The 18,112-nt window shown below is 37.8% G+C and overlaps 1 protein-coding gene across 2 annotated transcripts in view; it reads left to right on the forward strand.

Moving 5' to 3' along the window:
* Positions 1 to 18,112, forward strand: part of MAP7 (microtubule associated protein 7) — a 210,459-nt gene that overhangs the window by 165,445 nt on the left and 26,902 nt on the right. The window contains exons 6-8 of one of the 2 annotated variants that reach the window (XM_030928974.1): positions 2,483 to 2,593; positions 8,410 to 8,523; positions 13,620 to 13,744. In XM_030928974.1, the coding sequence (XP_030784834.1) occupies positions 2,483 to 2,593; positions 8,410 to 8,523; positions 13,620 to 13,744 (350 nt within the window). The remainder of the gene's footprint in view (positions 1 to 2,482; positions 2,594 to 8,409; positions 8,524 to 13,619; positions 13,745 to 18,112) is intronic. The other variant, XM_030928975.1, reaches the window with a different exon arrangement.

An 18,112-nucleotide genomic window follows, 5' to 3' on the forward strand; every position in this document is an offset into this window, starting at 1 on the left:
CAGCAACCAGGTCTTACTCATTTTGAATACCCTTTACTTCACAACAATACCTGATGTATTATGGGTACTCTATCATGATTTCCTGACCAACAAACACATCATAGAAACTGTCTACATTAAAATTCCTGTCTTGGCCAGCTGCTGGCCATCGACTAGCACTGGACTGTAAAACTTGATACGATCAGCTGGGTGCAGTGGCTCACACCTGTAATCCCAGCACTTTGGGAGGCTGAGGCGCGCAGATTACCTGAGGTCGGGAGTTCGAGACCAGCCTGGTCAACATGGTGAAACTGTATCTCTACTAAAAATACAAAAATTAGCCGGGCATGGTGGCACACGCCTGTAATCCCAACTACTCAAGAGGCTGAGGCAGGAGAATTGCTTGAGCCTGGGAGACAGTGGTTGCAGTGAGCCAAGATTATGCTACTGCACTCCAGCCTGGCCGACAGAGTGAGACTCTGTCTCAAAAACAAAACAAAAGCTTGGTACATTCAAAACTTATTCTTTTGTGTGTTCGTGTTGTTCGGTGAGAAAAAGAAATTAATAAAAACTGTCTTATATATTAAGTAATGAACAAATTCATGGTGTGCCTCCATAAATTTAACAATTTATGGCAGATTTAGATGCTTTACTACTCAATAGTACTTTTTAGGATGGGAGGATCCACTGTAGCTCATTTTTTCCACTTACTCTGAAGCAGAATTAAATGTTTTTAATAACCTGTTGAGAATCTGCCTGAGGATAGGCCTGCATGTGGACACCATTTTCCCCCAACTAAAGCTTAACATATAAAGCAATAACAGAAAATGTACTGCTATAAAATCACCTGGAAATGACTTTCATATTCCTCTTCCTACCCGGTACCTCACATGTCATCACTAGGATGTTCCTTTTGATGTTTGACCCTAACTCCTTTATGTTTGGATTGCCCTAAGAGTCCATCAGCTAAGTGTAAATGTGAGGCACAGAAGTGTTTTTTTTTTAATAAAATTGTTTCAACCATTAAAATGAATCCCAACTGAAGATAGAAATGTCTGATGTTAATCAAAGACTTGCTTATTACCAGTGCACTATAAATAGTAGTCAAAACTGCATGGAGAAAAGTTGCAGCAATTTTTTTTTACTGCCAAAGTTAGACCAATGGGTACTGAGTTTTGGAAGCGTCTCCCACAAGGAATATTTTTGTTTTAGTTTTAGAAGCAGGTAACAACAGAAAAATAAAATAAAATACAGCAAAAACCCCTTTCTCTTTGGCTACTATAGATCAGAACATCCACCTGCCTCCTGGATAAGTAAGGAATAAGACTTTTTAGGCTTTCATTACATGCAGTGTTATTTGAGGAACACGATTTATCCTAATGAGCATGATTATAACCTGGGTCCACTATGCCAACAGCATGCTGCTAATTCTTGCTTTTTATATGCTTATTTCCCTTCTGATTTGAACTTAAGAATTCTAAAATTATGCTGGGCACAATGACTCATGCCTGTAATCCCAACACTTTGGGAAGTCAAGGTGGAAGGATCTCTTGAGCCCAGGAATTTGAGACCAGCCTGGGCAACATAATGAGACCCCATCTCTACAAAAAAACTAAAAAATTAACTGGGCATAGTGATGCCTGCCTAGAGTCTTAGCTACTTGGAGGCTGAGGTGGGAGGAGGATCACTTGAGCCCAGGAGATCGAGGCTGCAGTGAGCTATGATCGTGCCAGCCTGGCCAACAGAGCAATACCCTGTCTCCCCGCCAAAAAAAAAAAAAAAAAAGAAAGAAATTTTAAAATTACTTGACTACAGGATAAACAATACTACTGTTCATGAATGTGTGTGCTAATTCTACATTTGTAGCCACACTAACTCATAGCCACAGAGATGTGGTTCTTAGTAGACTTTTAATAAAGAAACGTTTCTTAAAAATCCTTTCCACACTTAGAATGTTTCTTTTTCTTTTTCTTTTTAAACAACAACAACCCTTCTTCTATAATGAACTTTAATGCCCTGGGTAAAATGGCTCTGTGAGCAAAGTTACCAGCAATTACACAGAACCTGGTGTTCTTTTTATCCCCGAGTTTGCGTTCTGTGTTACCAGCATGTTACCACTCCATTGTTCCTTCTTTTGGAGATTTCAAAGGCATTTGCTTTTATGGTCCTCTTTTGCTTCATAGTGTGCCTCCACTATTTTAGAAGCCCTTCACTGGCCTTCCTTTTGTCTTCATCCGCTTGTATCCTTGACCACTTGTATCCTTGAATTTCCATGGCTGACAAGCTGGTGAAATAAATATTTATTTTAACCTTTAAGAGAAATGAATTTTATTTCTAATCCTTTAAGTTACCTTTAAAATGTCCACTTAGAAACTGTGTTATTATGACAGATCTAGAAATAGAGTGGAAAGCATCCAATCCTAGTTTTTCCTTCCATCAGTGAACTAGGAAATTGCAATCCTGCATGTTGGCTGTCAATTAGCATTATCTCCGTTTGTTTTAGATCCAGACAGGCGGTCAGTTTCCACCATGAATCTTTCGAAACATGTTGATCCCGTCATTAGCAAGCGGCTCTCCTCCTCATCTGCAACTTTACTAAATTCTCCAGATAGAGGTACAGTCCAAAGGAAAACAAAAAAGTGTCTGTTATTTACTTAATGCTTTTTTTCTGGATGTTTACAGATAAAAATAAACATCTGAAGTTGCTTTCCCTACGTTTCTTAAATAGGAAGAAAAAAACTTCAGAGTAAAAAAGCAATAAACGGCTGAGCAGCATTTTCCTTGCGACAAGAACATTTCTCATTTTAGAACTTGGCTGAGTGATTGCATTTAGCAGTGACGAAAGCGGTGCTTCTCTCAACTTTTTAGTAAATGAGTTTACAGCTCCAGAAATCACCCACTTATCCAGCAAAATGCAAATAATCTTTGTTATGAACATTTCTTTTACTTCAATCATACTGTCTTTGGCTTTTCATCTGTACTTTGGGAATTCCAGGCTCTGACTTTCTTTAAAAACTTTTTAAATGATTCATGTTGGTAGATTTTATTTTGCTAATTTACTTCTCGTTTAACCAAATGATTTCTTACTGCATTTCTTAATGTGTGCTGTTGGTGTTTTGGTGCCCATTCATTAACTCTTGAGGGATCTGGCCTAATTTCAAGAAATCATCATAATTATAGCCTCCTGAAACATTTAATATTCATAGTCCTTTATTAACATCTTGTTTGAATTTTGAGTTTTATTCATCCTATGGATTTACAGTACATGAATGTTGAGTTATTTATAAAGCGAAAGTTTTGTTTTACATATATCATAGAATAAAAAAACAAGCTTTTAAGATAAGCTGCTTGTTTTTACATAACTAAGATGATTTTAAATAAAACCAAAGAATTGTGCAATAGGAAGCCCATACTCTTTAAAAGTAAACAATTGTGGTTACTTTGAGTACTTTATTAAGAAACTGATTGGGAAAGTTTCAGTGTTTATAATCTTTAAAAAATGTAATGTGTGCATGTTCTGTATGTGTGTATGTATATTTATATATTTTGTATTGTATAAAAGTTATGGTGGTGTCATTGTAATGTACAATATTCTGTGACTGTTGGCGTTATTTTATAACTAATCTCTTAAAATAGTAAATGTTTGAACAGCTTTCCTTTCTTGTCTTTTAACCCAAACCATTTCTTTTTGTTTTTTTAACCTAATTTGCCTAAACCATCAATATTAGACTTGTAGTCAAATTAGGGGCCTTTCATAAATGTTATGAATTTAAATTTCTTTCATAAATATCCTTTATTTTCAAACCTATTCCCTAAATATAAGACAAAATACAGCATGTGAATGTTATTCTTACAGTTGTCTATTTATCTTTTCTTTGCAGTTGGTCACTTAGCACTTTACTTTCATACTTTTGTGAATCTGGATCTGAGACAAACTATAATTAGTATTTTATACTTCTTTAAAACTTTATTATCTTTTACAATCCCATAGCTGAAATTAGGGTAAGGATGGGAGTAGGGAGCTGGACAACAAACTTGGCAATATCCTGTCCATGCTGTGGAATGACATTGAATTGTCTGTATCAATTACAAAGATGTGTTCTAGACTCTCTATACGATAGACCTTCTTAAGGCAGTAGAATCTTGGAACTGAGAAAGATCTACTGGATAGATCACCTACTCTAGTTGGGATGATAGAGTCCCTAAGAGGTTGTGAGCCTATCTTTAATGTCCTACAGGCTAATTGTTGCAGAGGGGCAACTCCTCACCCATGTGACTGCCACACTGCATCCTCAGTTCTCACCTTCATGGGTGTCCTTTCTTAAATTGACTCTGACTCCATGCATTCTCTGTGTGTATGTGTGTGTAAGGTTAGAAGTGGTAAGGAGTAGAGAATTAGGACATAGGACATGAGGGTTAAGGGAAGTTCAATAACCAGTTCATAGGTGGGGCCAGAAAACTGCCCTGTGAATCATGGTAGAGGCCCAGAAAATAGAATACTAAGCAGAAATAATAGGACAAGAAGGAGAACATTAGATTTGAGAGTTCTGCTTCTCTGCCTCCTTAACAAAGAACTGTCATTCAGTTCCTGGTCTAACAGGCCAGGTCAGCCTGAAGGGGCTCCCATGTATTGTCTAGGAAGGAATTTTTTTCTTTTTAACTTAAGCCCTCAGTAGACCCCTGAAAGGCTTAGGCCTTTTATTTTAGTGAGAATTTTAAACCTTCTTCTGAACTTAAATTTATCTCATTTAGAAATTTAAGGCCAGGTGCAGTGGCTCACACCTGTAATTCCAGCACTTTGGGAGGCCAATGCGGGTGAATCACTTGAGCCCAGGAGTTTGAGACCAGGCCGGGCACCATGGCAAAACCCCGTCTCTACTAAAAATACAAAAATTAGCCAAGCGTGATGGTGTGTACCTGTAGTCCCAGGTACTCAGGGGGCTGAGGCAGGGGGATCACCTAAGCCTTGGGAGGTCAAGACTATGGTGAGCTGTGAGTGTACCACTGTACTCCAGCCTAGGCAATAGAGTGAGATCCTGTCTCAAAAAGAAAATAATTAAAAATAAATAAAAGAAATTTAAGTAATTCCATTAGTTCTTTCCTGCTATTTTTAAAAGTTGGTTATGCTTTATTATCTCATTAGAAAGCATTCTTACAAGATTGTCAAATTAGAGGACCTTATAGACAAATATGTCAAACAGGTGTATACATCATTATTAGATTGTTTGAGCTTTCTCAGTCCTAAGGCATAGGCCTTAAAACTGAGATTAAATTGAGGCTCTGATACCATCAGGGCTCATGTTCTGCTGGAATGTATCCAAACAGCTCTACTAGTTATTAGAAATACTGAAATATTTCCATATCACTTTCCCAAGATGTGCTTCCCCAGGTCCTCCAAAGCCAAGGGAAGCCAGTCATTAGTGTAGTGTCTGTGCCTTGTCAGTTTTTAAATATTTTAATTATTACATCTGAATATAGTATTACATGGACTGATACGATTACTTGGGTTAAAGGAAACCTCTGATTATGAAAGGTTTCTGTAATTGCTGGAACAGAACGTTGCCAGTGGAAATTTTTACATTAAAAGTATATATTATTATCTTTAAGCTAACTTGAATCAAATCTGCTTAACCAACTTTTTTCAAGAAAGAACATTAGGAAGTTGGAAAAGAGTAAGAATGAAATTGCCTGTCTTTGCTTAAAATCCATCAATACATTTTTTTTTTTTTCCCAGAATCTTCATCATAGGATTCAGAGGTAGACCTCGAGCTAAATTCTGCTCACAGGCTTGTTCTGTTTTACCTGAGCAGTGCTGTTTGTTCTTGTTTTAATTAGAATTAATTGCCAACACTTAAAATATAGAATACTTCATATAACATTTCAGTTTTCTACTTCTAATGAAAAAATCAGGACCTGGCAACATGTGTCTAATTTCTTCTTGGCACCTATTACCAGAAATGGAATAGTGATGCCACGCTTATGGGAGGAAGTGGTAAGGCAGGTATCCATAAAGTTTGTTTAGCCCCAATCATTTATTTATGTTAACTTGCATGGCCCCCAGAGGCCTTTTAGTTTGCCTCTCTTCATCTGGGTGGTCTATAATGGAAACTGTCAATATCTCAATTTTAAGTGCTTAAATAGGATCAATGCCATAGAGTTGTTCCATGAGAGTTAATCTCTCCCCCTTCAGTTTGGTACTCTTAAAATCAGGCCCCTCTAGGTGGAAAAAACAAAAAAACAAACCGAACAACAACAACAATAATACACCAATTCTCCTTTATTAACCTTTACTAAAAAGTTATCTTATGGACACTCTATCTTCATCTTGGTCAAGGCATAGTTATGAATGTGGTGGAAGTGGAAATGTGTTTCTCCTAGCAATATGTTTAGTTCAGAGTATCAGGAGATATAAAACAAATCTCTCTGGATTTGCTTTACACACAGGTTAAAATGGGTTTTTAATCATTTGAGATTAAATTTTTGGTCGATGCCTTCAGACTCATGGAAATAAAGTAAATGAACTTCTTAATGGAGAAAGGAGACTTACCTTTTCCATGACAACCCATCTCTTCAGTTGTAAGCCACAGTCATCGTACAGTTTTTCTAAGAAAAGGAAGAGTTTAACTTTCTTCCCTTTCTCATCTCTTGAAAATAGTTCTGTTGAAGATTTTCAGTTAATCCTAATCACCTTTTCCCCATTGATTTTACCCTGTAAATGTATTCTAATTTTAGATTGTATTCTATTCTGTCGTTTTATTCACACACTAATACATAGCTTATGATAGTACTTAGCCCATGGTGCTTTCTAATTGTAACTATTGCAGTAGTTTTTATAACATCTTTTTAATTAATGTCTTAATGTCAGATAATATTTAATTTAACCATGAAAACTCTTCTAATAAGCAAACTGTAACAAACAGTTCACTAATTCTTAAATTCACCAGAGCCTGATCAAAATAGCTACTCTTTTAAATTAGTCACATAGTTAAGGTACTTATTGGAAGTCGATACTTCATTCCAAATAGAAGCAACTATTTTTAAGACAATGTTTAGCAGTATATGGCTTTTATTAACTAAAACTAATTTCCTAGCATTTAAATGCTATTCACTTAAAATATGATATATATACGATAGTTATATAGAACACTGCCCCAGAGGCAAAGGAGACTTGCACCTGCTGTTTGTGGAGTGGAACAGAAGCAGCCTTTTCAGGTGTAGACAGTTTTAAAGACTTTTACTCCAGACATAGTGGCATGCACCTGTAAACCCAGCTATTGGGAGGCTGAGGAAGAAGAATCGCTTGAGCCCAGGAGTTCAAAATCAGCCTGAGCAACATGGCAAGACCCTTGTCTTAAAACAAACAAACAATAAATAAAATTTTAAAATAACAACAACAACAAAAAACTTTTAAGAGTGACAGGAATGTGTTCTAAAATAAAGATATGTAATCACTTCCGTGATATTTGTAGAATTTTGCCAGCTTTACTGATATTTTTGGAAAATAGCTTCTATCTTTTCATGAGCTAACCATAGCTCATGAAGCTAACCATATAAGCAAAGTAATTAATTTATAATTGGCATCCATTTCCTAACTATGACCTTGCAAAGCTGCAATGTAATTTGGGACCGTACATCATTGCGTTATGTTAAATTTGTTTTCTAGACTTCTTAGGCATCCACTAGCAATCTCTAGGATTATATTTATATTGGATTTTGGCTTTCTGTTTAATTCTATCTTGCTTCAGCCTTAGCCTTGTCCTTGGCCAAATTTTTTATATTATTGCCAAAGAGGGACCTGAAAGAACCTGGCTTGCCAAATGAAAAGCTCAAAAGGATTCCCATACAGAACTTTGCATGAGTCTTCTTTCATTTTATTATATCTAATTCCCACATACATACCCCCGTGGCCAAAGTAGCAATTCATGGAGATCTAGCATAATTTATTGAGGCCCCTTTCTGTCTTTTATTTGACTCGTCTTTCATTAACCTGCCAGTGCCTCTATTGGGGTTTATTATTCAAGGTACTTAGGAAACCTTCTGGCTAAGGTGTGTGCCGTAGTCTACTGTCCATCCCAATGCCCATCAGATAGTACCACTCTGGAGTTATAGACACACACCCAAATAATAGCTGAAATGATATTTTTGTTTTATTGCCAGTTGAGTAGTAAAAGAGTGTGGTTAGCAAAATTGGCATCTGTAAAACTAATTTACAACCTGCTACAAGCTTAACATCTTGAAGAAAAGCAACCTGGTGGAATAACTGCTCCCTCTGGACAGGGGTCCTGTTGCCCTGACTCTTGGCCTGCCGTCCTCCCTGCAGAGCCTGGTCCTGTGAAGGCCCAGCCTATGGAAGCGATAGGTACGATGTATTATGCCCTCTTGACTCTGAAAAGAATGCTTCTAACATCTTGCTTATGTGGTGACGTTTAGCTCGCCGTCTGCAGCTCAGCCCATGGGAGAGCAGCGTTGTTAACAGACTCCTGACGCCCACACATTCGTTCCTGGCCAGAAGTAAAAGCACAGCTGCCTTGTCTGGAGAAGCAGGTAAAATTGTCCAGGTGGAACTTTCCCCATGAAGTCAAGTCCTCCCTTTGAAGCATATTCGTCTAATCACATCTCACTTTTTCCTAAAGTGCGCTTCTCTCTTCCCCCGGTGGAAATGTCTGTCGGTGTTGGTTTCATACCCCTGGCATTGTTTCCTCTGGGCATCTGCCTTAGCATCTTATCTGGACACCAGACGCCAGGCAGGCTGACGAAGCCCCTCCCTGGGCTCCGATGGCTTCAGAGGCTTCTGTCTGTGCATAACATTACCCGAAGAAAGTATTCCTTCCCTGCCTTTCCTTCTGCCTCTGTCTCTGAGCAGATGATCCAAGGTAGAAATAATTTAACATTCAATACTAATATACGGACTTGGGAATAAAATCAAAGTGCAAGTCTGTTATTTCAGCATAGCGTTTCATAATGTGGCTGTGGCATAGCTACTTCTTCTCCCTGTACCAGTCTTTTATATGTAATCTAGGAATCGTACCCTTCCAGAACTCTCAGAGTTGTGGAGTAGGCTAATTGTAATATCCTTATTTGTTACATTCTTTGAAATTATATGAAACATGCTTAGTACCAGTTATGATGATTGGTTATAACTCCTACTTTTTTGAAATGCAAAAACATACCTGAATTAGCCAGTTAATTTAATGAGAAGTTAGTGTGGAGCCTACATCTAGTTGGTAAGAAAGGTACATGTTAGGCATTGGGTAACAGATGTCTCCTGGTGAGTTGATTTAGGTTTTCCCAAATATCTTCAATGACAATTGGTGTATTTATATAAACAGTCTACTAGCTCTCATCGTTGGCACTTTAAAGTGCTTTGTCCTTGCAAGCCTCTCCATGTTCATTAGCCTGCTTTTAAGTAATAATTGCTGGTGGTTTTATGGTGTCTTTCATCTGCAGTGCCCAATGAGTGAATGAATCTCAGTCTAAATCTCATAGTACCCGGGGAGACAGTCACGAAGGCGAGCGTGGGCATTTCCACCACCTTCTTATGGAAACCAAGTGCAGCGACAATAAGTGACTTACACCAAAGCCACTTAGAAAATGGGTAGACAGGATCATAAATGTTCTTACCCCTCCATCCTCAATGCCCTGAGTGATGCTTTATGTGCAGCTGTGCAGTCAGCTAGCTGAACCACAGTGTTGTGTGTTCTCCGTAAAGTCACACTCCTGTAAGAGCCATCACATTGCATCTGAGGTTTTCCTGGAGGAGAAAGTACAGCTTATTTCAATATTTTTTCTATGCCTATGAATTTCACACTTTTCTACAAGTCATGAGTTTTTCTTTAGCTAATTGAAAAGCTTTTAAACCGCTTTTCAGGCCCGGCGCAGTGGCTCACGCCTGTAATCCCAGCACTTTGGGAGGCCGAGGCGAGCAGATCACAAGGTCAGGAGATCGAGACCATCCTGGCTAACACAGTGAAACCCTGTCTCTACTAAAAGTACAAAACAGTAGCTGGGCGTAGTGGCGGGCACCTGTAGTCCCAGCTACTCGGGAGGCTGAGGCAGGAGAATGGTGTGAACCCAGGAAGCAGAGCTTGCAGTAAGCCAAGATCGCGTCACTGCACTCCAGCCTGGGCAACAGAGCGAGACTCCGTCTCAAAACAAACAAACAAACAAAAACGCTTTTCAGTCCTATTTTCTAGCATTTAGCTGATTTATGACTGTCATGCTTCTGAATCTCCCCTTGTATGTGTTTCCTGCCTCACAGCTGGGAAATCATCTGTACTACTTTTGTCATCACTAACTCTTATCACTTCTTTCACTCTCCATCTAATCTTTTCCAATACCGTTTCCTCATTTTCCAGCCATTCTACTTGCCCATCTTCTCCCTTTCTTTGTTGTTATGCTCAATGAAGGTACTTTTTTATCTGCAAACCGGCTCTTTATTTTGACACATTTCCATTCTCCTTTTCACAAGTTGATATGTTTCTGTAATTTGTTTCAATGTGAAAGTGCGTAGCCTTTACTTGAGCTGCCTGTTTTGTCAATACATTGCCTGCTTCATTGTCACCAATTTCATCGATACAGCTTATGTTTAATGAACCAGAATTCCCGGGGTTTTCTTAAATTTTCATTTGGAAGTATATATGCAAACATCTCTTCCAATTATCTTGTCAAAACCACATTTTCCATCATTTTTATTTTTCATCTATTATCCTTGATTATTCTTTCATGTTTTCCCATTTTAGTGTTATTCCTTGACCTCATCATATTCCTAATTGCTACTGGCAAGAAGGTAACCTATAATATGTCCTGTGCTGGGTTACATCAGCAGATTAAACAGCTACTCTTAGCCCTGGGATGTACAGTGATTATAAACTCCCTGCACAGACAATAGAGTAGTTGAGAGCTGGAACTCCCAGTCTCACACCTCTCATTTGCAGCCACTGCTTTGGGTTGACTTTTCTATACCTTTTTTCCCCAGGACATTCAAAATACAAGTGATTATTAGAGCTCAGGATTAAATAATGTATGTACAATGCTTGGACTAGTACCTGCACATAGTAGGCCCTCAGTAAATGTTAGTATCATATTATGCCGTTTTTCTTTCTGCTATGCTACATTTCAACCACTTGACCTGCATTATCTTTTCTCTACACCCATTATTTCATATAGAAAATCCTGGATGAGTTAAATTAATGCATACTTATGACCAAGAGTAGGATGAAATACATATACTGTGGGAGACTTTCTCAAAGACATTTTCATGAGACAGTGTTCACGTTTAATTAACTACTTGGGATATGAAGTGTACTCTGGGAAAATGTAACTATATATTGTTCTTACTATTTCTTCAGAAGGGCAGATTATTCAAATAATTGATTTGAAGATTTCAGGTTTTTCAGTACTTGCTATTCAGTGCAGCAATGAATTCCATGAAATCCAATACCCTTACAAGAAATTTATGTTTATTTTAGCCAAAAGATGTTCTTTGGACTAAATTTGAGGATGTTTTTCTATGGACTATACTAGCTAGGTTTAAGGATATTTTCAACCCATATTTAGTATCACGTCAACACTAAAATAAAGAATAAACCAGAGGCCTGGTGATATTGGCTTACATCCATGATAGCCTCAGGAAATGCTCCATACATACTTCATGAAATTGTTATTTTCCACTTGAGGGAAAAGAAATCATATTTCCGTACTTTATTCCCTTTTCAGTGTCAGACCCATGGCCTCCAAGCAGAGCTGTTTTCTAGGGTTTCTTGATCCTTGAGCAAGGTAAATGGCCTCTGGCTCTGCCCTGGGCAGTGCGTGCCTCCCCCACCCCGATTATTAATTCCCAGAAGTGCCTTGTGCCAGGATGTTATTCCTTAAATGCATTTGATTGACTTGGAAGAATTTCGCATTAGTGAACTCTTTCTTGTCTAGAAAATGCAAACGCCTTGTTGTGGCACTTGAGAAAAGATTATTTTCAAAGAGTTTTTCCTGTGATCACAGGCAAAATGACAAAGAGATTCCCTTCCTTCACAATACAAATCCTTCCTTCTCCATTAAGATTGGAAGTAAAGCTTTATATCAGTTTCCAATTAAGACATACATATATTATTTTAAGGAAAACTGAAGAAATGAAAAAGTGTTTTTGTTTGTCCTGAAGAACAGAATTCTGTTTTCAAATGATGGGAAAAGAGAGTGCAGTTTCCAATCTATTCACTGTCAAGGCTGCAGTGAGCCAAGATGAGATCGTGCCACTGCATCCCAGCCTGGGCAACAGAGTGAGATCCTATCTCAAAACAGAACAAAACCATGCAGTGATAGCCAGAAAATACTGCCAGGCATTTAATGAAAGAGCACATTAATAAAGATGCAATCTGATTGACTTTCTGTCTGTAAATTAAACCCAAATAGCAAATCTTTTTTCAACTCTATAATCCTGAAGTTAAGATCACCCCAAATTTGTCTTGTGAACTTTTGAGTTTTTAATTTATTAATCCTCTTACATTCAGCTGGCATAGTGGTTTCTTTAAAGGGTTGCTACAAAGCCTACAGTTAAGAAGTCCTTTTATAACCATGTCCAAACACATAGTATTCTCTATAATTGTGTTTGTCTTATTTTTGCTAGGAAATAAAATTTCTGAATGAGATCTGAAAATGGACCTTAGAACCTGAATACTCACACTTTTGATACCTTTGCAGTGTTATATGAATTTCCTTAAACCCACTGTTGTTCACAATAACTTGATTCATAACAGTGTTCCTTGGAAGGTAAATGGTCAGAAGCTATGTGGTTTTTCATAAAATATTCCATCTTGAGTAAAACTGTAAAGGTTCTTCATGGTTCAACCTTACATTTGGCAGATCTAACATATTTCTGTTCTATTCAACATTTTAAATAGATATAGCTAATCTCCCCGTATGTTCCAATGCTGCTTCCTATGAACCATCAAATGCCTTGGCTTTTGGGAAAACCCAGAAGCATGCATTTGGTTTGCCTATAAATAAATAAGACATGTACAGAATATTTTCCTGGAAAAGTATTACTTATCCTTGTGACAAGTCTTAACACCTGGTAAGACTTGTTCACTTAACATTTTTTTAAGTTTGGTGTCTGTTTTCCCCTGCTGGCTGTTGAACTTGAATCCTGAAACGGTTGTAGTATATCTTGCTTGCCTGCTTGCACGCTTCCTCTCTTTCCACCTTTTGTTCCATCTTAAAGCTAATTTAGGAAAAGTCTGGTTATAAACTACTCTTTACATAAAAATTATCTTTTATCACTAATGTAGTGTTTTTTTCCAGAACCATCAGCTAATAGGAATATAAGACCATTGCTCTCCATAATTACTGGATTACTTCTACATCTTTCATTAGTATTTAAAGAGCCAAAGAGCTAACAATATATTCTAGATTTTTTACGTGGACATGCCTTCCTTTTGGACTCATCATAAATTCATAGGACTGTAAGGACAGTTGAGTATGATGGTTCTGGGCACCTTTAGGTAATAACATCTTCTTCCTACTTTTCTCTCTATCTCTGCTTTGCTCCTTTTCCTGAACCTGCTTTTGGCTTTCTTCAACTGCTCCTCTGGCACTCTTTTGTGTAAAACCAATCACCTGCACCCTAGTTATCCCCATTTGTCCTCGTTCAGCATCTTGCAGCCCCATCATCATACCCTACAAAGCTGCACACTCTAGAAATTCGATGGATCGACCAAAACTCTTTGTAACACCACCTGAGGGCTCTTCTCGCAGGAGGACCATTCATGGCATAGCGGTGAGTAGCTGTTGGGAGCAGCTGGGCAAGTCTGGGAGCCAGTGCTGTTCCTGTGCAGACTGGACACAACCCTGAGGCGTGGTGTGGGCCTAAGAGGGGGAGACCGCGACATCCACCATCCCATCTCTCCCATTGATCATGAATCTGGCTGGCTGGGCAGCAGTGTCCCCTTACTTCCTCTTCACTTGGGGATTTTGCTCTCCCTAAACATTTGAATTTGAAGACAAAAGCTGTTCTTTGTTCAAGCATATATGAGTGGATGCCCTACCCTGCTGGAGCATCCATACACATAAGTGCAATGCCAGAATACTTTCATTTTTGAAAGTAGGAAAACCAAATGGCCTTTGAAGGGGAAGTGGGCTTGGACCGCTGCCTTGGCATTTTATTCCAACCATATCCAGAAGCTGGCTGAACTCTAAATGTGATTCACTCAAAAGCAAGATAAAGAATTTTTATCCTGCTTGACTAATCCCTGTCAAGGCCCTGTCAAGGGATCTTAAAATATAGTCAAAGTATTTTGAAAACATTAGTCATTTGCTAAATCACTAATTCTTAAAAGGCTGTTAGGCTGTGCTATAAACTCAGATTTTGTAAGTGAAAAATATAATTTGTACTTGTTATTACGGGCTGAGGTAATGTTAATTTTCACCATGCTATAAATGCAATGAGGTAATTTGTATGTCTCCAGGAATCTTTCTTCTTCTTTGTTTTAAATCCTGTGTTTATTTGGTATCAGTTGAAAGATACAAACCTTATTCTGTGGTCTTTAGACATTGTACTTTAGTCTTAAAGCACTCACCAGTCCACTAGAAGATCTCATTGCCTCTCTCCTAGGTAACAGTATGACCCTTTTAATGAAAGGCTGAAACAATTTCTTAAAATCGTAACTTCCCAGAGCAATTCAGATTTATAAACCTGATGGACACTTAAAAGGATTTTGCTTAAAGGATAATTCAGGGTTGTGAGAGCTTAATGGCTTTGCCTACACCCTGTTTTTCTTTCAAGCTCCATCAGCCTTTCTGGAATCTGTGTTTGATTCATGATTGAGTCAGGCCTCCAACCCTCTAAGCCACAGGTGAAACAATCTTTGATGTCTGGGAAGTTTTAGTTTATTAGTGTTTCAGAGATCCTCCTTAACTGCAGACAAAGAGCCACAGGTAAACAGAACAGCTCGACCCCAAAGTTGGGTACTCACTGGGCAGGGGAAAAGAGCATTCACCATGGAAAAAATATCTTGTTCTGGGTAAAAACAAAAATTAACACTCCTTGAGAGAAGGTTGAGGGCCACCTGTGGCTGACAGGTTAAATGAAAGATTTGTCATCACATGATCCAGAGCCTTGGTTTGTTTTGTTTTTATTACCTTCCTCTTTCTCTATTTAATCAAGTAGCTGTCTTTTTACCTCTTTACAACCAAGTATTTAGGCAAATACTACCAGAAAATGACTCAGAGTCATTTATATCCTGGAGCTGCACTGTGGAATTCAGTAGTGACTGGCCACAGTGAGCACTTGGAAAGTGGCTAGTGAAACTGACAAGTTGAATTTTAAGTTTTTAAAAAATGTTTAGTTGTGGTTAAAAAAAAAATAATATATATATATATATATGACATAAAATTTACCATTTTAACCATTCTAAAGTTCAGCAGTGTTAAGTATATTCATATTGAAGTGCTACCAACGTCCAGAACTTTTTAAGTCCTGAAAAACTCAAACTGTATACCCATTAAACAACTCCCTGTTTCTCCCTCCCCTCAGCCCCTGGCAGTCACTGTTTTAATTTCTGTTTCTGTGAATTTAGCTACTTTAGAGACCACATAAAAGTGAAATCATGCACTGTTTGAATTTTTGTGCCTGGCTTATTTCACTTAGCATAATGTCCTCAAGGTTCATCCTTGTTATAACATATGTCAGAATTTCCTTCCTTTTTAGGGCTGAATAATATTCTATTATATTTGTATACCACATTCTGTTTATTATTTCATGTATTGGTGAACATCTAGGTTGCTTTCACCTCATGGCTATTGTGAATAACACTGCTGTGAACATGGGAATATAGATATCTCTAGAGATCCTTCTTTCAATTTCACTTGATATATAGAGATTGCTGGATCATATAGTAATCCTATTTTCAATTTTTTGAGAAGCCTCTATGCCATTTTCCACAGCAGCTGTATCATTTTACATTTCTACTAACAGTGCACAAAGATTTCTGTATCTCCACATTCTCGCCAACAGTCGTGATCTTGTTTTTTGATAACAGCCATCTTAAGGAATGTGAGGTGATGTCTTGTAGTTTTGGTTTGCATTTATTTAATGATCAGTGATGATGAACGTATTTGCATATGCTTGTTGGCTTTTCATATGGCATCGTTAGAAAAATGGCTATTCAAGTTCTTTGCCTACTTTTTAATGGGGTTATTTTGTTATTGTTGAATTGTAGAGTTATTTGTATATTCTGGTAGTAACCCCTTATTAAATATATGACTTGCAAATACTTCCTCCTATTCCATAGGTTGCCTTTTTACTCTATTGATTGTTTCCTTTGATATGCAGAAGTGTTTAAGTTTGATATCGTCCCGTTTGTTTATTGTTACTTCATTGCCTGTGCTTTTGGTGTCATATCCAGGAAATCAGTACCAAATACAGTGTCATGAAGCTTTTCACTTATGTTTTCTTCTAGAGGTTTTATAGTTTTAAGTCTTGCATTTAAGTCTTTACTCCATTTTGAGTTAACTTTTGTATATTTTATAAGGTAGGAATCCAACTTCATTCTTTTGCATTTGGATATCCAGTTTTCCCTGCATCATTGTCCTTGTTTCATTGAGTGGTGTTAGCATTTGACTGTATACACAAGGGTTTGTTTCTGGGCTCTGGATTCTATTCCATTGGTCTATGTGTCTTTTTGTTTTGTTTTGTTTTGTTTTGTTTTGTTTTGTTTTGTTTGAGACAGTCTCACTCTGTCACCCATGCTGGAGTGCAGTGGCGCAATCTCAGCTCACTGCAACCTCCGCCTCCAAGGCCCAAGTGATTCTCATGCCCCAGCCCTCTGAGTAGCTGGGACTACAGGCATGCACTACCACGCCCATCTAATTTGTGTATTTTTAGTAGAGACAGGGTTTCGCCATGTAGGCCAGGCTGGTCTTGAACTCCTGACCTCAAGCGATCCACCCACCTCGACCTCCCCAAATGCTGGGATTACAGACGTGAGCCGTAGTGCCCAGTCCCATATATCTATACCTATCTTGATACCATTACCACAGTACTGATCACTGTAGCTTTTTACCAATTGAGTATCTCTAATTCAAAAAAACAAAATACAGAATGCTCCAAAATGTGAAACTTTTTGAGTACCAACATGGCACTCAAAGGAGATGCTCATTGGAGCATCTCAGATTTCCAGTTTTATGAATTAAGGCTGCTAAAGCGGTAAGTGTTAATGCAAGTATTCCAAAATCTGAAATCTGACACACTGTAATCCCAATCATTTTGGATAAGGGATACTCAACCTGTAATATGTTGTGAAATCAGGAAATGTAAGAACTCCAACTTTGTTCTTTTTCAAGATTATTTTGGTTCTTCAGGGTCCTTTGAAATTTTCTGTGAATTTTGGGTCGAATTTTTATGTTTCTGCAAAAATAAAAATTATATTGGGATTTCAATAGGGAATGCATGGAATCTGTGGATCGCTTTTGGTAGTAGTGACATCCTAACAGTATTAAGTCTTCTAATCCCTGCACACAGGACTTCCTTCCATTTATTTGTGTTGTCTTTAATTTCTTTCAGCACTATCTTCTAGTTTTCAGTATGCAGGTCTTTAGCCTCCTTTGTTAAGTTCATTCCTAAGTGCTTTATTCCTTTGGATGTTATAGGAAATAGAGTTGTTTTCAAATTTCCTTTTCTGTTTTACTTAATTTGAATTAATTTAGATTTAAATTCAAATAGGCAAATGTGGTTAGTGGCTAGATTTAGAACATCATCATATCAGAAAGTTCTATTAAACAGCACTGCATTAAAGTATCTGTCAGTGAATCGTCTCTCTTGGAGGATATTTATACTGTATTCTAAACTACCTTAATTACAAAATTAAAGTCTTTTTCCTACTTATATGTTGCCCAGGCCATTGACTTGCTGAGCATGTTCCCCCTCAGCATTGTGGAAAGTATTAATAGGAAAGATGATTGTCTAGATGGTGGGCTATTAACTCAGATCAGGATGGGAATCAGGAGTGCCTTTACATGTCTGGTACCCAAATGGGTGGTTGGATATAAGAGTAACAAAAGGACTGAAAGAGTTAGAAAAGAAAAAAAACTCCCTGGTTGGGAGGGTGTTAAGTATTGAGTGTTTTTCCAAACCATTCCTCCTCTGCTC

This window comes from Rhinopithecus roxellana, chromosome 4, assembly GCF_007565055.1.
Source record: "Rhinopithecus roxellana isolate Shanxi Qingling chromosome 4, ASM756505v1, whole genome shotgun sequence".
In the NCBI taxonomy this organism is placed as follows: Eukaryota; Metazoa; Chordata; class Mammalia; order Primates; family Cercopithecidae; genus Rhinopithecus; species Rhinopithecus roxellana.